Below are 24,243 nucleotides of genomic sequence, written 5' to 3'. Positions count from 1 at the left end.
CTTGAACGATATTTTACACACCTGGTGTGATGGTGAATAAACTCACTATACGACTTTGGTTTGTGAATTTTAGTGTCGGTGACACAACGCTGGTAAATGAGCTCCATGGACACTGAACAACAGCATGTCCCTGATGAGTTCAAACTTGGACATTTTACACACCTGGTGTGATGGTGAATGAACTCACTATACGCCTTTGGTTTGTGAATTTTAGTGTCGGTGACACAACGCTGGTAAATGAGCTCCATGGACACTGAACAACAGCATGTCCCTGATGAGTTCAAACTTGAACGATATTTTACACACCTGGTGTGATGGTGAATAAACTCACTATACGACTTTGGTTTGTGAATTTTAGTGTCGGTGACACAACGCTGGTAAATGAGCTCCATGGACACTGAACAACAGCATGTCCCTGATGAGTTCAAACTTGGACGACATTTTACACACCTGGTGTGATGGTGAATGAACTCACTATACGCCTTTGGTTTGTGAATTTTAGTGTCGGTGACACAACGCTGGTAAATGAGCTCCATGGACACTGAACAACAGCATGTCCCTGATGAGTTCAAACTTGAACGATATTTTACACACCTGGTGTGATGGTGAATAAACTCACTATACGACTTTGGTTTGTGAATTTTAGTGTCGGTGACACAACGCTGGTAAATGAGCTCCATGGACACTGAACAACAGCATGTAACTGATGAGTTCAAACTTGGACGACATTTTACACACCTGGTGTGATGGTGAATGAACTCACTATACGCCTTTGGTTTGTGAATTTTAGTGTCGGTGACACATCGCTGGTAAATGAGCTCCATGGACACTGAACAACAGCATGTCCCTGATGAGTTCAAACTTGAACGATATTTTACACACCTGGTGTGATGGTGAATAAACTCACTATACGAATTTGGTTTGTCAAATTTAGCGTCGATGACACAAGACTGATAAATGAGCTCCATGGCCACCGAACAACAGCATGTCCCTGATGAGTTCAAACTTGAACGACATTTTACACACCTGGTGTGATGGTGAATGAACTCACTATACGCCTTTGGTTTGTGAATTTTAGTGTCGGTGACACAACGCTGGTAAATGAGCTCCATGGACACTGAACAACAGCATGTCCCTGATGAGTTCAAACTTGAACGATATTTTACACACCTGGTGTGATGGTGAATAAACTCACTATACGACTTTGGTTTGTCAAATTTAGCGTCGATGACACAAGACTGATAAATGAGCTCCATGGCCACCGAACAACAGCATGTCCCTGATGAGTTCAAACTTGAACGATATTTTACACACCTGGTGTGATGGTGAATAAACTCACTATACGACTTTGGTTTGTGAATTTTAGTGTCGGTGACACAACGCTGGTAAATGAGCTCCATGGACACTGAACAACAGCATGTCCCTGATGAGTTCAAACTTGAACGATATTTTACACACCTGGTGTGATGGTGAATAAACTCACTATACGACTTTGGTTTGTGAATTTTAGTGTCGGTGACACAACGCTGGTAAATGAGCTCCATGGACACTGAACAACAGCATGTCCCTGATGAGTTCAAACTTGGACATTTTACACACCTGGTGTGATGGTGAATGAACTCACTATACGCCTTTGGTTTGTGAATTTTAGTGTCGGTGACACAACGCTGGTAAATGAGCTCCATGGACACTGAACAACAGCATGTCCCTGATGAGTTCAAACTTGAACGATATTTTACACACCTGGTGTGATGGTGAATAAACTCACTATACGACTTTGGTTTGTGAATTTTAGTGTCGGTGACACAACGCTGGTAAATGAGCTCCATGGACACTGAACAACAGCATGTCCCTGATGAGTTCAAACTTGGACGACATTTTACACACCTGGTGTGATGGTGAATGAACTCACTATACGCCTTTGGTTTGTGAATTTTAGTGTCGGTGACACAACGCTGGTAAATGAGCTCCATGGACACTGAACAACAGCATGTCCCTGATGAGTTCAAACTTGAACGATATTTTACACACCTGGTGTGATGGTGAATAAACTCACTATACGACTTTGGTTTGTGAATTTTAGTGTCGGTGACACAACGCTGGTAAATGAGCTGCATGGACACTGAACAACAGCATGTCCCTGATGAGTTCAAACTTGGACGACATTTTACACACCTGGTGTGATGGTGAATGAACTCACTATACGCCTTTGGTTTGTGAATTTTAGTGTCGGTGACACAACGCTGGTAAATGAGCTCCATGGACACTGAACAACAGCATGTCCCTGATGAGTTCAAACTTGAACGATATTTTACACACCTGGTGTGATGGTGAATGAACTCACTATACGCCTTTGGTTTGTGAATTTTAGTGTCGGTGACACAACGCTGGTAAATGAGCTCCATGGACACTGAACAACAGCATGTCCCTGATGAGTTCAAACTTGGACGACATTTTACATACCTGGTGTGATGGTGAATGAACTCACTATACGCCTTTGGTTTGTGAATTTTAGTGTCGGTGACACAACGCTGGTAAATGAGCTCCATGGACACTGAACAACAGCATGTCCCTGATGAGTTCAAACTTGAACGATATATTACATACCTGGTGTGATGGTGAATAAACTCACTATACGACTTTGGTTTGTCAAATTTAGCGTCGATGACACAAGACTGATAAATGAGCTCCATGGCCACCGAACAACAGCATGTCCCTGATGAGTTCAAACTTGGACGACATTTTACACACCTGGTGTGATGGTGAATGAACTCACTATACGCCTTTGGTTTGTGAATTTTAGTGTCGGTGACACAACGCTGGTAAATGAGCTCCATGGACACTGAACAACAGCATGTCCCTGATGAGTTCAAACTTGAACGATATTTTACACACCTGGTGTGATGGTGAATAAACTCACTATACGACTTTGGTTTGTCAAATTTAGCGTCGATGACACAAGACTGATAAATGAGCTCCATGGCCACCGAACAACAGCATGTCCCTGATTAGTTCAAACTTGGACGACATTTTACACACCTGGTGTGATGGTGAATGAACTCACTATACGCCTTTGGTTTGTGAATTTTAGTGTCGGTGACACAACGCTGGTAAATGAGCTCCATGGACACTGAACAACAGCATGTCCCTGATGAGTTCAAACTTGAACGATATTTTACACACCTGGTGTGATGGTGAATAAACTCACTATACGACTTTGGTTTGTGAATTTTAGTGTCGGTGACACAACGCTGGTAAATGAGCTCCATGGACACTGAACAACAGCATGTCCCTGATGAGTTCAAACTTGAACGATATTTTACACACCTGGTGTGATGGTGAATAAACTCACTATACGACTTTGGTTTGTCAAATTTAGCGTCGATGACACAAGACTGATAAATGAGCTCCATGGCCACCGAACAACAGCATGTCCCTGATGAGTTCAAACTTGGACGGCATTTTACACACCTGGTGTGATGGTGAATGAACTCACTATACGCCTTTGGTTTGTGAATTTTAGTGTCGGTGACACAACGTTGGTAAATGAGCTCCATGGACACTGAACAACAGCATGTTTCAGATTAGCTCTTTAGAACTACCGTGAACCAGACTCTCTGAGAAGTGTTCTTGTAATTGCAGACGAGTTAGACATATACTGATACCATTGTTGTTTGACTGCTCTGTACAATCGAGAAGGTGACACAGTTGAACTCATGGGCATTATGTACTGTAAGTTACACCATTCAATAAGGAGTTTGGAGATGCGCGCTTTTCTAAGTGTATCGAATAACTGGAGAAAAATTCTGCATCCTATTGTCATGTTTGATGAAAAAAATGTATGGGCTTCGGCAATCGATAAAGGTCAAGGCAGTAACTGATCGTAATCAATGAACAGGAAATTTCCCAAACCACAAGCAGAAGGTTTGATCCTCATGCGAAACATTATAGTGCTGAATTCAAATTATGCACCGCAATCTATCCACAATTATCAAATAATGGTCACCAATGGTGATTCTTATCAGAAAAGTCTCAAATTTCTTTTTTTTCTTTTTGAGATTAACGCTTGCACTGACCCTTTTCTACTGTTGCATAACTAGAATGTAGGAATGAAAATATTTGCTACGTCTTCTTACTCGACCTTGATCCGATATTTCATTTTCGAGGTAGCGGTCTTTTCCAGCATTGTTCCGTCAAATTTTTGGCGGATGCACCTACCAATTAACTCATTGGTTCACCCTTGATTGTCCATATTTTTTCATTTCTTCGTGTACAAAATCATTTCCCATTCCTTGGTGTTAGTAATAAAACGCTTGGTTTGTACTTATCGATTCACAATTCAGACTGTTAATGAGGCGGGAAATTGACAAGACATTTTTGTATGACATGGCATTGCTCCTAACATTGACTTTTCCCAATTGTGATATTTTTGGCACAAAATAACAGAAACTGAATCTAAGTTTTGTGTATATGATAGTCTAAAATAGGTGTGGTATACATACTAAAATGACACACTCATTTCGGAACAGTCGAAGCTGACAGACGTGATCAGGGAATGCTAGTCTCTCAGGGCCTGCCCTAGTCAGTTTGCCGCCCTGTACAATGGCATCGGTTGCATCCCTCTTTCTCCAGAAATAACAAATCTTCAAAGCCACAATTTTAAGTATGCTACCCCGTCATGAACAACGAAGGGGAGGGAAAAAGTACTTGCGCTCAGAAAGGCCTATACACTACAAATACAAACTCGTTGTGTCTGTTTTTTCTTTAAATAATAATCTATTGTGTTAGTGAAAGATAAAGCAAATCCACTTGCAGAAGTCAATATCGAGCTTCAATCTCAATACATCAGTTTGCAATTTCAGTGCAATCTCTTTTATCTTTATTTCTTCATTTTCCTTCTATATCTGTTAAAAATTATATATATATAAAAAAAATTGTTTACCCTTCAATAACAAGGAACATGCTTATCACAAAGCCAAGACTAGCTTTCATATCAAACCTGTGATAACTAACTAAATGGAACAGGTGCTCGCTACTGTTCAAGAATTGAGTTCTTGTATTTGACAACAATCAAGCAATTCATGCTGGAATTTGTTTGACCATTTGCTTTAGCACTGTCCATGTGACAAACTAATGCGACCTTATGAATGTAGTATTCAAATAGGTCAGATCAGTAAATTTAACTACCATCATCATGAAGTCTCTTTCTCACAAGAAACATTTATTTGAAATAATATAGTTACGACAGATTTTCCCGCCCCCTACAAATGCAAGTGTTGCACATATGGTAGAGCCGGTCCTGTTCTTCCCCTCCTGTCCTTTCCTGACGTCGTCACTGAACCCATATCATACATACCATAACAAGCATGTTCTTGGTACGAGCCACTTGTAGCTTCATCATGGGATATAATTATTTTATCTTTACAGCACAACAAAAAATAAATGATATGCATAGTATATTTTGACAGGTAAGAATAGCATATCACTGGTAGAAATAACAGTATTTTCTTTTATAAATGACCCATTTGAAACAGCTTACGATGGCCAAATCTAAAGCTTGTAAGGAAAGAAACGTTATTTCCATATTTTTGTAAAGTAAAATAATTATTTTGGGTTTAGAAAAGAAAAAACACACTAAAGTATACATTATGTCCTGAATTTTCTTTTTTTAAATAAATAAACACACAAAATAAAAACATATAATTACAATCTCGGGATATTTTCAAGACGAAGTATGTAAAATCAATATTATGCACACTTCTTCCTATCCCACTAGGGAAAAAAAAAATGTTTAAATATTTTATGCTTACCTAAGTTGGTCGATGGCATGTTTCAGGAAAATAACGCAGAACAAAAAGAAGAAGAGAGATTCACTGTGTTGTTTAGATACATAAAAAACTAAACACTATAACACTAAACACTAGACTAAAGAATATATCTCAAAAATGGATATTTTTGTTCCCTTTTGCACTTCACACTACGTTCAAACCACTACAGAAAGCAAACTATACGATTCTGTTCTCCTTCCTGAGGCTACATTATATCATTTTTATTAAAACGTTAATATATAAACAATTTAATGGCTATTAAATAGTTTTTTCTCTCCCTCTTTCCGTACAACAACAACACTATTCACAATTACAGCAATAAACTGTTCTGCTTGAAACGGTAGTTGCGCTAGGCAGGTGGCATGTTTTTTCAAACTCTGGCAATCATGAGTTATGAGATTTTCCATTCTTTGTATTATGTTCTTCCAGGTGTTTATAAAAATTGATACAGTATTGCCAACGTAGTAGATGTTTTGAACACATAATGTATAATATTTTATGTCTTTCAACGAATGCATGGCTTTTGTTTTCCCCAGCATGTTATGAACGAAGTAAAGTTTATGTCACGTACCGTAAATGTATTGTAACGTACAGTACTTTATATGGATTTGTAATAAGTGAACAAAACCAGAAGCGTCCAATTTTATGTTGCTTTTTATAAATTAAGTTCATTTTGTCTTCAAGGCTATTTGAGATAGTATAATCAGTTTTTGCATATTGTATGTAGTCATACAGTGTAGATGTGTAGTTGTCAACTGGTGTACCGCGAAACTTCGGAGACAATTGAAGGTGAAAAATTAATAAAATTCAATGTAAAGTTGAAAAAAACGATAAGAAAAATATTCCAAAGCCCAGATTTTCCACACGTTCCAAAATAGACAATCTAATATAAATAAAATAAAGAGTTTGTGTGTGTGTTTGTTTGTCTGTCTGTCTGTGTGCGGCCTGGGGACCAGACGAGTGGACAGAGAGTTACCAAATTTTGGTCAGGGGTACCTTGGTCCAGGCCCCAAATCAAGACAAAGCGTTTTTTCAAATTTCGAACCAGGGGATCTCAGGAGGGGCGTTTACCGGGATCGGCCTGGGAACCAGACAAGGTGACCGAGAGTTACTAAATTTTGGTCACGGATACCTTGGTCCAGACCCCAGATCAAGGCGAAGCGCTTTTGTCAAAATTCGAACCAAAGGGTCTCAGGGGAGCGTTTAACGGGACATGTAAAAGTAGTAGAAAATGACCGATATTAGTGTTGAATTCATAGTTTTCACGGTCGCTGAGATCGATGGTAAAACTTCGATTTTATTTACTTCCAAATTCACCCTATTTAGCTACTGGCCGGGGGTAACCGAGGGGATACCGAGACATGTAAAAGTAATCCAAAATGACCGATATTAGTGTCAAATACATACTTTTTGCGGTCGCTGAAATCAATGGTAACATTTCAATTAGCGAGGACTTGCAAATTCAGCTACCATTGTATGCAGGTCGGGGTTCAGCGGGGGTGGGGGAATACGGAGACATGTAAAAATAGCCCAAAATGACCGATATTAATGTCAAATCCATAGTTTTCGCGGTCGCTAAAATGAATGCTGATACTCCCACAAGCGCTGACTTCCAAATACAGCTCCCATGCGAAGGATGAGTATATTTAGCTAGTTGCAAATAAAGAAAAAAGTTGAGCTTGTGTTACCTTTTTTGAGCTCGTAAATTAGTGTGCTCATACTCAACAAAGATAGCTGTGACGTGACCGACATAAGTTTGAGAACCACTTTTGACTCTAATTTCAGTGGCGTACGCAAGGGGAGTTTCAGGGTTTTAAATTCCCTGTCAGTAAGGTACGGAAAAATAAACAAATATACGTAAATACAGTTGAACCTCGATAACTTGAATTCCTTGATAATTTGAATTTTTTCACAATACCTTGAACTCCCGTAATATTAAAGGTATAACCTCTAGAAATCGATTGTTTAAAAATTACAACTTCGATAAGTCGAATTTTAAAGGTTTCATAATCATATTTAAAAGCCTCGGTAACTCGAACTTTCGAATCTACGAACTTTTACAAGTCGAAGTTTACCTTTGTAATTCGAATTTCTTTTCATATGACTTCGATAACTCGAAGCTATGGCTCTATGCTTCTACGTAATTTTCACAGTTATTAGTCCTGTCATTGTGTTTTACTCATATCTAGACATGAAAGTCCCCTCCCCTCTCCAAAACAATACATGTAGAGTATTTTATTTTTATTGGTCGTCTTATTTAATTTAAGGAAGCTTCCCAACTTCGAGTTCTAAAGGTTGAACGAATAAAATTTCGAGTTACTGAAGTTATACACCATAGTCACTTTTAATGAGGAACGTGGAACCTCGGTATCTCAAATTTTTGTTGTAGGCACCTTGTAACTCGACACTCGAATTTTTGCGGGTGGCAGGGTTGCTGAATGGTAGAACGTTTACTTCTGGTGCATGGGGTCCTTGGTTCGACCCCTAGCCAACTAAGTTTGTGGTGGACAACATCGTGTCCATGGGTTTTTTCGGGATATTCCCGTTTCCTTCAGTTTCTCATTCCATCAATTTTCCCATCACCATCCACTTGCTTTAATTATTGATGAGCGCAAGAGTCTTGGTCTTGCAGTTTTTCCAAGAGTGTTGCATGCAAAACCAAAACCAAGACCAAGACCAGGAACCCGATGCAAGACCAAGAGCAAGACCAAGGCGTGCAAGACCTAGACCAAGACTGGGTATGCAAGACCAAGACCAAGACCAAGAGTTCCAGTGCAAGACCAAGAGCAAGACCGGATGTGCAAGACCAAGACCACGTGGTCTTGGTCTTGCATTTGCTCATCACTAGCCTTAATCGTCGTCTCACTTAGCCTAAAAGGGTATAATCGTGGGACGTTAACTGAAATATTTCTTTTCATTTCATTTGAAACTCGAATTTTGTCTATTTCCTTCAGATTCTAGTTATCGAAATGCTACTCCATATACAAAATTCACGTGTGCCCTGAAATAATATGAGATTTAGCGCTTGAACCCTTTTTGATGATATTCTTCGTTTTCAGTTCATTTCAATTTGAATTTAGTGTCCATTTCAGCAGCGAGGCTATGTGAGACGTGGATCTACAGCTTATCATGAGATCCGGTCCGAACCACATGAAAGCTCCCTCCAGGAATCGAACTTCGGTCTTTCGGCCCAAAATGAAAAGTACTTCATGCGTCACTGGGTTGTTTTAAAGCAAAATAGTTAAGATTGATGATGATGTTGACGATTGGTTTACCCAGAATTATCCCAGCACTAAGGTTGAGTTGGTGTTTGTGAGTTTTTCGTCCTTATTCAAACAGAGTTTATGAAGAAGAGGACCGATATATTAGTGTAAGCTCCAAACCATAAGTGAAGCTTAAATGCAGTGCAGTTGACCGGTGCATAGACCAAGATGCCAAGTAAACCCTCACAATAACTATAACCCATTACATATTACAGAATATTACCTCCAGGAAAGTAGGGTTAAAGGAGAACGTCACGGTCCTAACATTCCACATATTAACATTATTAAATCTTCTTTTGGAGCTAGAATCACTTTTCGGCACCAAAGATATATAGGCGCGCATCCAAGGGGGCTATAGGGGTTATAGCCTCCCCCCACGACGCACAGGTGTGCACTGGATAAAAAGGGCTTCAATCCTGCTTTACACTGAATAAAGCTGCAAACTATGTTTTAGCCCCTCCCTTGATCATATCCTGGATCCGCCACTGTATGTTCTGTGACGTCACACTTGAAATGATTAGGAGTATGCGTGTCACCATTAGAAGATTAAAGTACAATATATTATTCAACTTCATTTCTTTTACATGTACAGTCCATAAATAAATAAATAAAATATTTGTACAAGGAGCATAAAAACAATAAATTATTAATGACAATGAACAACATACTATTTAGCACCATAAAAATTTGAATAAATGAATTTACCCTCGATGTTATGCTTCAGTATCAGTTTCATATTAAAAACTAGTATGATTATCGTACATCTTTAATTCACTCGATTTTCTCGAAAATTACACATGAGAATCTTCATTTACCTATATAATTTTTTTTGAGCTCGATAAGGCCTATGACTTGATATAGGTGTCATCTTTGGATTATTTTTTTTTCGTTAAACATTCATAAGTTTTTAGAATTACATGCATTACTGTTGTTCACCGAAATATCCTAGCTACGGAGCAAGAAAATTAACATGAATTCTTAATTATTATTGCTATCGAAATGATAAAAATCTCTAATCGATTTCACAAAACTATTTCCGTAATAAAGAAGAAGTAAACTTCGTCTTGTAATATATTTTGTAGTATTACACTGCAAGCTAACAAAAATGATGGCTGCAATCAAGGCCGGATTTAGGGGTGGGTAGGGTGCATCAGAGCACGTGCACCCTCCCCCCTCCCCGCTTCGTCGTAATTATACACTATCTAAAATGAGAAGCTAGCTGGAAAAATAGCAACACTTTCCGAAAGTTTCATATCATGTTTCCGTTTCGGGCTTATAAGAAAGCGGAGTTTTGGAAAAGCAATAAGATTAAGTCAATTTTATGAAGATTCAAGGAAAAGAATTTACCGAGAACAGAGATTTAGGATTTCAAGGGAAATTCCTCATTCACACCACAGATGTCTAAAGTTTTTTTTTTTTTTTTTTTTTTTTTTTAAATAATTTAATTCAAATGTACTGGTAGTTACTAGTGCACCCCTTTCAGGTTTCAGAAAATCCTGGATCCGGCCCTAGGTGCAATACACAACACTGGCCTCATTCAACTTGGGGTACGATATGGCTTCTTAGGAAATATATAAAATTACAAGTAAGTATAATATATACAGTATATCGGGTTTTCTAAAAATGGTGCCCATGATCAATAGAGCGCTACTCTTTAAGTCCAAATAAAACTAAAATGATATATAATGGTATTCCCTCTGCGGTCTCCTTCAGCTGATCAAACATTTCAATTCATGACAACGTTGTAGATAAACTAGGAACCATTAGCATTGGTCTACAGATCCATCATGCAGTTACGACGATCGTAATTCTAATAGGTAGTGCTAGCGTCAATGTATCTACTCTTTCTATATGCCATCTCTTTCGTAATCAACATTTTATAATTGCGAATTTTACTACGTATATGTTTTGAATAATTTATGAGAATCAATATTAACTATGGATGGACTGACTTGCTGTGCCCAAGGGCGCCGATCCCGGGCGGCCGAGGGTTCCCCCCCCCCACAAAGCTCATGCGGGTCCCCTTACTGTATTTGCAAATTTACAAAATTTGACATAATTTGAATGTAATTTGTTTTAAAATCCTCAAATATATTTTTTGTATCTGAATGGACCCACTCCAAATTTACAGAGAAATCGGCGCCCTTGGCGATGGCGCTAAAGACGGTAAGTTAAGTGGGCACCCCAAAGACCCCTCCCCAGACATGTATTGTATAGGATATAAAACTGCTATCTTCAATATACAGTATATATAAAAAAGCTGCCCCAGCAAAAATATCTCTTTCTCACCCGATTACAACCGTCCAAAGAAATTAAATCTGGCGTCGTCACTGCTTTCATACCATATACCTTTATTAAATATTTATTAAGCTATGTACATTTTAATCATATTCATAGAAAACAATATACGTGAAATTACAATTAATTAATGTTTGTTTATGTTGTTTCTTGCAGGAGGTTGTTCATCTTTCGGCCACTCGTGCTTCGGTGCTCACGGTAAACGAACCGACATGAGAGCCATCTCACCGGAAGCCGAGGAAACATTTCTGCGAAATATGAACGAAGCTCTATCTGCTAGCAATGTAGAGAACTACGAACAGCAACGTTATCCAGTCCTCAGTCAGGAATCAATGGCCAGCATTTCACCTTTCCTTAGGCAATGGGTAATCTTATTTACTTTTCTTATTTATATATACGGTATTTTATAAATTGCGGGATTACTAAAAGACATAAAGTACTTAGTAATAATTCTAAATAATAAGAACAGATGCAACTGTATAATAAGAATTTTTGGTTTTCTATTCATATTTTATTTATTTTATTTTTAACTTGTTTCAAAGCACTGACTACGTTTAGTGTCAGTAGGGTTTCCAGCTCTGAAAATAAAATTACCGACACTCCTTCACAATACTCAAGACAGATAAAAAAAAAATGTATTTTAAACCTTGAACTTTATAGTTGAAACTGACAAAAATACTGGTTTGCCAGTAAAATACCGGCCAGTTGGCGAGTTCTACTATTCAAATTTATAATATAATCCATTCCATTATTATTATTATTATTATTATTATTATTATTATTATTATTATTATTATTATTATTATTATTATTATTATTATTATTATTATTATTATTATTATCCACGGGGAGCTAGAGGGCCGCCCCCCCCTAAAATTTTGACGGTAGGCTTCCAAATGAACTATAATATGGTTGGGTTGCCCCCCCTAACTGCTACCCCCCCCCTACATTTTGGGACTGGCTACCGGCCTGAGGATCCCTCGGTCCCGGGCGAAAATCGGAGCGTTGGTAAAGAATTTGACACGAAAATACTTTATTTACAAAAGGAATCGGTTATCGATTCACTCTCTGACCTATTTGAGCTCCATCAGTAAAGACGATTGTGACTCCTGAATGCTCAAAAATTTACAATATATTCCACCGATGTTGCGTTCTCATCTCTTTCTTCATTTTCGTGTTGTTTCATCTCTTTGCTGAAACCATTGGTTTCTCCATTGTCTCTCAATGAATTAAATTTCCAAATAGTCTACGTGTGCGATTTCAATAGTTTTGACAAACTCCTAAAATGTGTTCGTGTTAACAAAATTTTACAAGAATTTTACAATTAAGATTTTCTCAATGTTTGTTGTTACAATGACGACACGTGCAGACTCGTATCTGTATCATTACTTCACATATCTAAACAAAAGCAAAACATAAACATAATGAAATCCTCTTTGAAAATTATTCTGTCTGCAGCATTTCTTAATTTTGAAATACAATGCCAATTCAAAAGATAGTTTGTTTTTAATATTAACTTCTGATATTTTTAATAAAAATAAATTTGAAAATAGGAAAATACTATTTAAAATTTACGTTCATTGACAATATATATATATATAAAGATCATAGTGTGTGTATATATTAGAGGCGGGAAAGGGGACAGCGGCTCATATTTGACTGACTTCTACTCCAAATATTGGGGATTATGGGAAAGACTCAGTAAACATACTCATGCTACTGTATCAAAATGGAATAACGGAATAACTACTGTATCGGTATTAGGAAGGGAATTATGAAATATAGCTATTTTTTACGTCGTGGGAAGAAGGAGTAGAAAGAAGTTCATTCTTCTGTTCTATATTGATTTTAAACAGGATTAGAAGTTAGAGGGGGAAAGGTGGCGAAATCCCTTTAGTAAGAGTTCAAGTAAGAAAAAAGGAAAGGAAAACATCTTAGTGTCACAGGAAGATATGACATAGGAAGAACTCGTTTTAATCATTGTTTCGTTTCCTCTTACATAGGGCGACCATACGTCCCGTTCTGACCGAGACGCCCCGTTCTAGGGGCGTGTTCCTTCCGTCCCGTCAGTAGATGGAAAAATGTAGTATTTATTCACAAAGTATGCAAGTGAAAGAAGTAATTAACAAACCCAGTATCTTTGTTCCTTGTAAAGGTAGAATTAATAATAAGAAAGAGGCAAGACTTGAACTGAAATTCTCTACATTAAACATGGTCTATAATTTGCTGTACTGTTCAATTCAAGAGTCAAGTTCTCATCCAATGTAATATCAAGGATTCGAGCTAGGACAAAGGAACATATGCAGACAGCTGCATTTCCTACTATATTGTAAATGTTAAATGTTGTTTATATTTTATGGCTTACATATATTATGTTATATTACAATATAAATGTTTTAGGTTTTGCTAAAGTAAACAGAACTGATTTACGCACTGACCTGTTTCTGATTTTTCATGTTTTTTAAAAAGTCGGAACCTGTCCCGTTTTTAGCTGAAAATTTTAGGATCACCCTACTCTTACATTAGAACATAAGATGGCTGATTCTCAACAAAATGATTGAGATCACAAGAGAGCCTGAATACAGGTGAGAATGGTTTACGAAACTAATATAAATACTTGTTTTCCTTAAATTAAATTTGAAATTACGGCCTTGCTAGTCCTCTTAATAAGAGGCAGGGGGGATCGGGGCGATCGCCCCCCCCCCAGAAGAAGAAACTTTCTTATTTTATATACATAAATGAAACCTATCCCAAAGTTTGGAGCCCTTACAAGTAGCAGTATGACAACTCACCGCCCCCCCTAGAAGTCGGTCCTGGATCCGCCCATGATAAGAGGTTGCCAACTTCTCTTGTTTTAAAAAGACACATTGTAAAAATCATTCAGTTTAATGTTCCACAATTAGATATATCCTTTAGGCTAAGGGAACGAATGAATAAGGCAAGTCAATGACGATAGAAGAATTGGTGGAATGAGACAGTGGGAGAAAACGCCAGTACCTAGATATAACCTCCTCGGATACAACGTTGTCTACACTGTCTACCTTAGCCTAGCCGGCATAATCGTGGGACATAAAACTAAAAAAAAAAAATCATTTCATTTAGAACGTTGTCTACCACAAACATACTTGGTCGGGTATCGAATCAGGGACTCCACGCCCTATCACTGAGTCACCGTGCCTCTCTCCTCTACAGGCACATTGTAAATAATTCGCAGATGCAAGTGCTACTAAACACTAGTGCTATTAAAATCCGAAAAATTGATGCGAATAATAGATTCGTCGAATTTTCAAATAAAATTGGTTATTCGAGTAATTGGTGGAACAAATATTCGGATATTGAAAACGAATTATCGGATAATCGAATAATGGGAAACAAACTACTCTAATATCGAATGTTCTAATAATGTTAACAACACTAGTAAACACCAAAATCCAAAATGAATCTTGAGGACCGTGGTGGTTTAGTGGTAGAGCGTTCACTTCTGGTGCATAGGATTCCTTCGTTCGATCCTAGCTCGCGCCAAGAGAGCTTTGTGGTGGAGAAACGCCGTGTATGTGGGTTTTCTCGGGGTTCTTACGTTTTCTCCCACTTTCTTCATTCCACTGTTTCATTCATTTCTCACCATCACCCCGTCTCCTTTAGCCTAGTCGGCATAACCGTGGAACGTAAAACTTAGATTTCATTTCATTTTCATTTCCAAAATGAATCTCACGGGACGTATAAAAAGAGGCCAGAGGGAAACATAGGTGACCCACAGGGTGTAGTTTGCTGTCTCTTGGTGTAGGTATTCATGTTCAGGTTTCATGAATGTAACTTACGTTTCATTTTTTTTAACGTACTTATATTATGGAATTTTTCAGATATTCTACTGCAGTAACTGGTGGTCTTGAGTTTGTTTAGTTCTTGATTTTCCTGCATCAAATGCTGGCACTTTATTCGGTCGCAAACGAAAGTTTGCTTGCGCTGCCGTACCTCCTAAAATAGTGTTCTTGTGACATAGTCCGATCACACTATATTTATTAATGATCATCCCCTTACTTCAGGGATTCCATTTCCATCACTGGGGGGCCGCGGTGCCTCAGTGGTTGAGCGTTCACCTCTGGTGCTTGGGGTCCCGAGTTCGATCCCAGCCTCCGCCAAGTGAACTTTGTGGTGGACAAACACCGTGTGCGTGGGTTTTCTCAGGGTTCTTCCGTTTCCTCCCACTTTCTTCATTCCACCATTTCATTCATTACTCGTCATCACCGTCTCCTTTAGCCTAACCGGCATAGGCGTGGGACGTAAAACCCAAAGATTTTATTTCGTTTTATTTCTTCATCTCTGATTTTAAATCCAAGTAATGAAGATGATTAGGAAGGCTTAAAAATATTCATTATATTGTATCAAAATCTATTTTGTTAAAGACATTTATCGTGAAACTTTTTTTTTTTTTTAACTCGAAGGGGTAGAGTAAATTTACCGCTCACTTCTGACAGTTTATAATTCCAAATGCTGAGAACTGTGGGTAGTTTCAAAAAAAAAAAAAAAAAAAGTTCATATATTCTAAGAAAATCATATTTTTTTTTTTTTTACAAAAGTTATCGTCTGACTTTTTAATTTTAAAAAAAAATCTGAGGGTATTCGCTCTATACCAGTTAAGTAAATTCACTGCTCACTCCTGACAATTTTTAATTCCAACCACTGAAAATTGTAGGAAGCTTCCAATGTTCATTTGTTCTAACAAAATCGAATAATTTTTACGAAAGCTATCACGGACCTTTAAAAAAAAGGAAAGAAAATCAGGTAGGAAGGGAGATGATCCACCATTTACTCTTCCGTGATCTTAGACGGTTCATCTAGAGGAGATAATTCAGAAGCTAGAAAGGAAATATTGCATGGAAATTAAGCACCTTCTTAAAATAAAATGTACAAGGGACATATTTTATAACTTGGGCCAAGAAGCATTTTAGTCTATAATACGTTTTGTTGAAATCGAATAATTTCTGAACAGATTTACCCTGCAAAATTGTTTTGTATGCAACCGTTTAAACTTGCAATTTAAGATTGATTTTCCCTATTTGACTCTGTTATTCTTCGTGGATTGCAACCCCAAATAATATTGTTACTTCTGCATGTTGAAGGGGGTCACATGCTAAGTTTCGTTAAATTCAGGTAAGTTTTACAAGATTTATCGTGGAACAGACAGATGAACAGATGGACAGTCGCAAAAACGCCAATGGAGTCAAATGATAGAAGCTTCGTTGACGCTACCTTTAGTTATTATTATTATTATTATTATTATTATTATTATTATTATTATTATTATTATTATTATTATTATTATTATTATTATAAAACTGTAAATTGTAACAATATTTGATTGTTTTATTCAAAAATGTAACAATATAAAAATATAACTAAAGAATTCTACATTTCCCCAAATTGTTAGAACTTATAACATCTATATACGAGGGTCACTACGAAAGTTTTGAGATACGCATTGTTGTGGCACAGTATTTCAATTCCAAGAATTGCGTTCTGTAGTGGTACACAGAGCGAAGAAGCGAAGCAAGTTTCAACTCGCCTCGCTTATCGGCGTGGCCGTATCGCCTTCACTTGTTTGTTGATGTGAGCAGTATTCGGCTGTCTAGAATGGAGCTCGAAAGGGAACATTTTCGGGCAATAATCCTTTACGATTTCAAAAGTGGTTTGAACGAGACACAAAACCTTGACCGTTTGGAGGGGCATTTGGGAACCTTGCTCCTTCCAGTGCTACAATTTTTCGGTGGTTTGGTGAATTCAGAAGAGGCCGGACATCGCTTAAAGATGAAGAGAGAGCTGGACGTCCGCCAAGAGCTGTGTCAGGTGAAAACATTGCCGCTGTGGAACAAATGATTCGAGAAACTCCTCGAACAACTTTCAAAGACATTGCATCTACAGTGAACATTGGATCGCCAGCAGTAACAAAAATTGTTCATGATCATCTTCGGCTCAGGAAGGTTTCATCTCGTTGCGTGCCTTACACTTTGAACAACAGAAGCGCATGCGTGTGGAATGGTGTGAAGAAATGCTTGCAAGATTTGATGGAGGCAATTCTCGACGCGTCTCTGACATTGTTACTGGTGATGAGACTTGGATCTATCAATTTGACCCTGAAAATAAACGCCAGTCTACAGTTTGGATATTTCCAGACGAAAATCCACCCACGAAAGTGAAGCGACCGCGAAGTGTGAGGAAGAAGATGGTCGCAACATTCTTTTCCAAATCTGGCCATGTTGCAGCTGTTCCACTTGAAGAACAAAGAACTGTTACTGCTCAGTGGTACACCACTATTTGCCTAACAAAAGTGTTCCAGACGCTTCGGGAACGGCGTCCAAGAACTGAATTGCGTGGGATCCTGCTTCATCATGACAACGCGTCCGCACACACGGCCAACATCACAATTCAGTTTTTAGAATCTACTGAGGTCAAACTTATGATCATCCGCCGTATAGCCCTGACCTGGCCCCGTGTGATTTTTTTTTTGTTCCCCAGGATCAAAGATCGCATGCGTGGGAAGAGATTTTGCAGCCCTGAAGAAGCTGTAGTGGTTTACGAGAATGCACTTTTAACACTTGAAGAAAAAGCCTGGTAACACTGTTTCAAAAGTGGTTTTCGAGGATGCCAAAGTGTGTACAATGTAATGGTGAATACTTTCAGAAAATGTGTGTTAAATTGATTTTAAGGATGTAAGTTATTTCATATCTCAAAACTTTCGTAGTGACAACGTAGTTTACTCACTAAATGTTTCAATAACACACAAAATAGAATATAATTGAATCGATTTCTGTTAAAAGGGCGTATATGCAATAAACACAATTTTCTGGAAATGACAAAAAAATGTTTTTTTCAAGAGTCGATTCGATTGATGAAAAAAAGAAAAAAATATGTGTAAAAGTACATGGTTACTTGTTTATTAGCTATATAGGATGTAGCTGTGAATTATGGTTTAATCTACAAAAAATATTAAACTTTGGACACATACGCCCTTTTAACAGAAACATGGTGATATAAAATGTGTAACCAGGTTTTTTTTAAATATATCTAAAATTCTAGACATTTAAATATATCTAAAATTCTGTTACATTGGTAGTATATTAATGAAAGACAGAGATATTAATAATAGTAATCAGTAATAATAATAATTTGAAAGCAAACATTTTATTCCCAAAATTACTTTTAAAAAAAAATTAATCCGTGTCAGGATAAGTTCTGAATTAACACTTGTCGTCACTGTTTGCCTTACTCCGACTTGTAAAGTACTTTGAATCTATATCGGGAAATATTGAGGGTAATGCTGGAATATACCTTGGCAACCACTAGATGTCTGCACGGGCCGGAGTTTTTAGCCCGAGCCCGGCCCGTGAATTTACAATGTAAGGCCCGACCCGAGACCGAAATATGTTTTAGCATTTAGGCCCGAGCTCATGTGATAATCAAATGAACCCGAAAAAAGCCCGAATTGCAGAAACTTAATAATTAAAGCAACATTGTATTTTCATTTACAGCAATTAGAGGTTTAATTTTGCATTTGTGCTTTAATATTTCTCCAGAAAGAACGGTGCAAATATATCGTTGTGCAGTATACTTACAAAGTTAGGCCCGAGAAATATGGTTGTATATTTAAAAATTCACTGCCCGAGCCCGGCCCGATCCCGAAGTGGTATATGTTTTGTAGGCCCGAGCCCGTGCAGTCCTCTACAACCTACATCCTACATCCTACAACCTACATCTGCGAACTTTAATATTGTGCCAGAATAAAAGGTGAAATTTTCTCACGGGATCTAAAACTGTGGTTACAAAGTTGAGACTGATCTTCACCTGGTGTAACGCCAAAGCAGGCAATCATAAATTTAGGTGAATTTTATTTATGTTCTGCGACGAGACATAATTGGGAATGCAAGGAAGTAGCATTGCATAAGAAAATGTTATTTTTAAAACAAGCGAGCTTTCTTTAATTTTTATTCCCCAAATTCCTGAGCGTCTGTCCAGATTCCAGTACAGCTGATAGACCAACCAGCAGAGCACATTAATATATTATAATATATCATAGTATAGTATTATAATAATAGGTTACATTAATATAATTCAATGGTTTATATTTTCAACACGTTCCAAGGAATACACTTCTCAGGCTCGTAGCCAAGGGGAGTCCAGGGGGTCCGGACCCCTTCTTCGAGACCAGAAATGAAAAAAAATAAAGAAGGATGAAATAAAAAGAAACGAGAAAAAGAAGAATCAGCGTTAAAAATGAAAAGCTGCAGCAAGCTTTTGGTTACTCATTCTGATGAGGAGATTTGTATTACTTGCAATACATGGTGGTGAATGAGCGGGATATCCTGAAAAAGTCAGGGAATTTGAAATTTCTAAAAAAGTTAGGAATTCTCAGAATTTCTGCTACTAGTCAGGGAAATTTCAAAGTTTCGAAAACATAGTGCCGTTCTGTAATAGTGTGGACATTTTTAGTAATAATTTATCGTCATCGCTTCTCTGCGGCATCAAACATGTTATTTCAGAAATAGTTTACCACTGCTCCTTTAACCTCTCATTTGGAACAGACAAGTAGTTGACGGAATTATGAAGACAAAAAAGTTAAATGGAAAGAAATTTCTGTTAACATTTAATTCAACAGAGAAAGGAACGCAGATACTATAAAATATTTTACAAGACAATGTTGGGGTATGTACATTTTATAATAGAGGATATGTACTTTTTATAATAGTTTAAATCATAATGAAAGGAAAATTGTTATATTTGAGTGAACAGAGGAAGGAACGTAGATATTGTAAAATCTTTTTCAATACTTTTTTTATATTGTTTTACTCGATATTTCTTCGTAGTTCGTTATTAAAATACTTACTATCGTATCCTCATTTTATTCTCCTAACAAATTACTGTATGTTGGTAGTAAATAGTTTAGATTGATCTAGCTCCTGGGCCTTCAGTATTTTATGTCAATTCCCCCCTTATATTACGAAATCCTGGCTAAACGAACCAATATATATTGCCAATAAAATAGTTTAGAATGATCTAACCTTTGGTGTGATGACCACAGTATTTCTAGTGACGCCCTCCCCCCTTTACGAAATCCTGGCTACTTGCCTGCACTTCCTTTCAACACAAATCGTTGCATCTACCTCTAAAATACTCAATTTTAACAGAAAGTGAAAATCGTAAAAAAAAAAAAAAAAAAAAAAAAAAAAAAATTACATACGCCCTTTTAACAGAAATCGATTCAATTAAAGTGATGTATTTTTCGAAGATTTTCTGCATTTACCTTTGTGTTTCTCACAAAATTCCTTCTTTATAATTAAAGATACATACCGGTACACTATTAATGGCTTCTTTATGTATTATGAAATGAAAATGAAATGAAATCTTTGAGTTTAACGTCCCACGGTTATGCCGGTTAGGCTAAAGGAGACGGTGATTATGAGAAATGAATGAAATGGTGGAATGAAGAAAGTGGGAGGAAACGGGAGAACCCCGAGAAAACCCACGCACACGGTGTTTGTCCACCAAAAAGTTCACTTGGCGGGAGCAGGTTTATGTATTATATCAGAACTGTGTAGAAAAACATGTTTATACCAGTGTTACCAGATCTACTGATTTTGCAGGAGATCTCCTGCTTTTTCTACGTTCTACTGATCTACTGCGAAAGAAAATGAAAAGTTAACAATCTCCTGCTTTTCCCTTACTTCGAGAAGTTGAAAAAATATATTATTAATAATATTGAATTTTCAATGTTTCCTCACATAAAAAGACGAAATTTCTCTGTTATAATACACAAAGCTCTATAGAACATATAGTTATAGAGCTTTACTGCATATAATATGAATCCAAAGAATACAACTGTACGTCATCTTCTATATGCATTATGGTTAGCGTTTTTATGACTTTCTGTAAGATTTACAAATAAGTGTTGTTTAGATTGGGACTTGGGTTGGAAGGGTGGCTTAGATCGTTTCTCCACGATCGTCAGCAAGAAATCGTCTTACGCCACGGTCACGTGTGACTGCACCATGTAGCTACGTTATCGCTACGTGCATGAAAAGACATTTTCCCACTTCACTTTGCTCTTTCACTACGTTTCACTTCACACATGTGTGTATCAAATAATATTAATATAAATTGGGGCTTTTCCCTTTTATTTGCTCAACGTAGCTCATCGGAAATGAATTCGGGACTATTTGTTTTGACTACTGTCCCCTTAATAATGGCAAATGTTATTACCCCCACCCACCCGGATTCATTCAAACGCCACCACTGTATGTGTCTACTAGTTTCTCCTGTTTTTTATCTTCGAATCTCCTGCTTTTCCAACTGACTTGTCTGGCAACACTGGTTTATACATGTCTGGCCACAAAACTTAACAAGTTAAATGTGCAGGTCTGGCCGTAAAGAAAAATTATATACGATACGGACTGTTGCCCATATCAACATATACCCACACATTTATAACTGTTATCGTTATAAACTCGGTCGATGAACACAGTTAGTGTATTTGAAACGTAAATTAAAATAAAATAAATAAAACACCAATGTATTACCAAAAAATGAATTTATTTAGTTATAGATATTGAAAATTATGTGAAATAGTCTATATAAAGAACAGCCTTGCAAATATCACTTAATTTAAGGGTCATAATGTAATGCTGGAAATGAAAAAGAAATGTGTAACAAACGAAAATTTCAATTTACAATCTTTTTCGGGTACAGGTTTACTTTATACACTCACGAAGCTGATTATTACAAATAATATATATTATTTTATTTTACGAAAATAACTATTGACAACAACCAGTGGCGTAATTAGAGGAGTGTTTATCGGGCTCAAGCCCCCCCTCCGAAAAAATTGTTATATACTCAACTTTATTAAAATTTGTCGGCACCCAAAAGGAAAAATATGAGTATTTATTCACGTATTGTGCATAGCCCCCCGAAACAAAATCCTAAATACGCCACTTTCTATGATCTAAAGAATCGTCTTACAAGGCGTGGCATGCTTTCATCATTTTGCTTAGCGCAGATCAAGTTTATGCATACGTAAGTATAACTAGGTATAGTGTGTTTTAAAAGCTGTTATAAGCAAATTTGTCTAAACTATATATTATAGCAGAAGCTAAGATAACATGATATAAGCTATGTTATATTTTATGTTCCAAGCTAATCGTAATTAAGCTTATCGAAGCCAATCTCAGCTAAGCTAAACTAGTCTTACAGAAGAAACCTGACCTACTTTGTACCTCAATTTTCATAAATGAAATTTTCAATCAGCGTGTGAATCTTCTTCAGCAATGAGTTTTTGGTTCGTTATTAGTCCCTTTCCTTAAATTTTCGATTATGATTTTAAGATTTCCTATCAGGGGCTGATACAGGACGGACTTCTGGGGGGAGTGGGTTGTAATACTGCTACTTAGAGTTACTTTTAAGAGCTCCAAACTCTGAGATAGGTTTTATTTATATATAAAATTAGAAAGTTTCCTCTTCTCGTCCCGCTCGATCCACCCCTGTTTCATATAAATACAAATTTTACACAGTGTACTTTCATTCAGTTTTTAATTATCATCTATTAACTGTCTCTGTAATTTAGCAGTCACTTGCTATTGTGTAACCCAATTAGTCGTGGCGATTGACAGTTATTTATCGAATTCAACAGCTTTCCCTTAATTTGGTGTTGATATCAACTTATTTTTCACTCAAATTCACTTTTTGTAGTTGTTGTTAACACAACATTCCACTAAGCAGGTATTTTGTAAATATCACATATCATAAGTTGTATATATGCATAAAATATTTGCTTACTGGAATTTAGTGTTTATAACAGTCACAGAAAGTGAATTTGAGTTTAAAACAAACTTGATAGCAACACCAAATAAAGGGTAAGTTATGGAATTCAACAAATAACTGTCAATTGGAACAACTAATTATTTTACTCAAAAGCAGTTTAACTATTAAAATTACAGTGACAGTTAATAGATAATAATTAAAGATTGAAATAAGATACACTGGTACAAAATTTGACAAATTAACGACGAATGGTATTTTCATTCTCTCTTACTGGCGTAAATGCATAAATGCATAAATGCAAATGTATTTTTGTATTTCATGTTGCTGACGTGAGTTTCCCACCAGATGTCAAAATCAGAAACTTTATTCGTACCAATCCAAAATCAGTGGCGGCTTTCGATGGTAAGCCAGGTAGGCACAGGCCTACTCAATATTTTGAAATATATATAAACGCTAAAAGATACAATAAAGAGTAAATATATTTTCCACTATTTACATTAATGGTAGATGATTATTTAACAAATAGCATCAACCATTACTCTAAAAGTAATTTCGTGCTGTCATTAATTAATCAAATGTGGATATGTATCCATAAGCGAGGGAGCGGGTCTACCCAAAATTAAAATCCTAAAGCTGCCTCTGCTTAATATATTACAGAAAAAAGTGTTTTCCTTGTTGAGCGTTTCTGTATTAGAATATATAGTATGTTTCCCCATATTAGAGTGATCCTGCCCAATAAATATGTTTTCAATGATGAGATTTTGTGTAGCTGTGACTTAATGATGGATCCATTGTGGACGACAATTTGGTCGTTGTAATTTACAACATAACTGCATTTCTGTGTGGGAGGGAGGGTTCGAAAGTATAGTTTCGGGCGCCAGAGTATATTAATTAGGCTCTGTCCTAAGCCGTCGACATGTTACAATGACTGGTTGTTGCTTGTGATAGCCTGACTTACAATGTTACCATCTAAAAAAAAAGAAAAAGAAAATCTTATAAACCGAGTTCACTTTACAACTGGGGCATGCGGCCTACAACTGAACATG

The 24,243-nt window shown here is 37.0% G+C and overlaps 1 protein-coding gene across 1 annotated transcript in view; it reads left to right on the top strand.

Annotated features, from left to right (window-relative positions):
* Nucleotides 1–24,243, top strand: part of CCHa2 (neuropeptide CCHamide-2) — a 470,185-nt gene that overhangs the window by 425,664 nt on the left and 20,278 nt on the right. The window contains exon 2 of the mRNA XM_081750416.1: nucleotides 11,546–11,754. Coding sequence (XP_081606542.1) covers nucleotides 11,546–11,754 — 209 coding nt within the window. The remainder of the gene's footprint in view (nucleotides 1–11,545; nucleotides 11,755–24,243) is intronic.

The sequence above is a fragment of the Thermobia domestica genome, chromosome 2 (genome assembly GCF_964235325.1).
Source record: "Thermobia domestica chromosome 2, izTheDome1.hap1.1, whole genome shotgun sequence".
NCBI classification, from domain to species: Eukaryota; Metazoa; Arthropoda; class Insecta; order Zygentoma; family Lepismatidae; genus Thermobia; species Thermobia domestica.
This window is presented reverse-complemented; position numbering and strand designations above follow the sequence as displayed.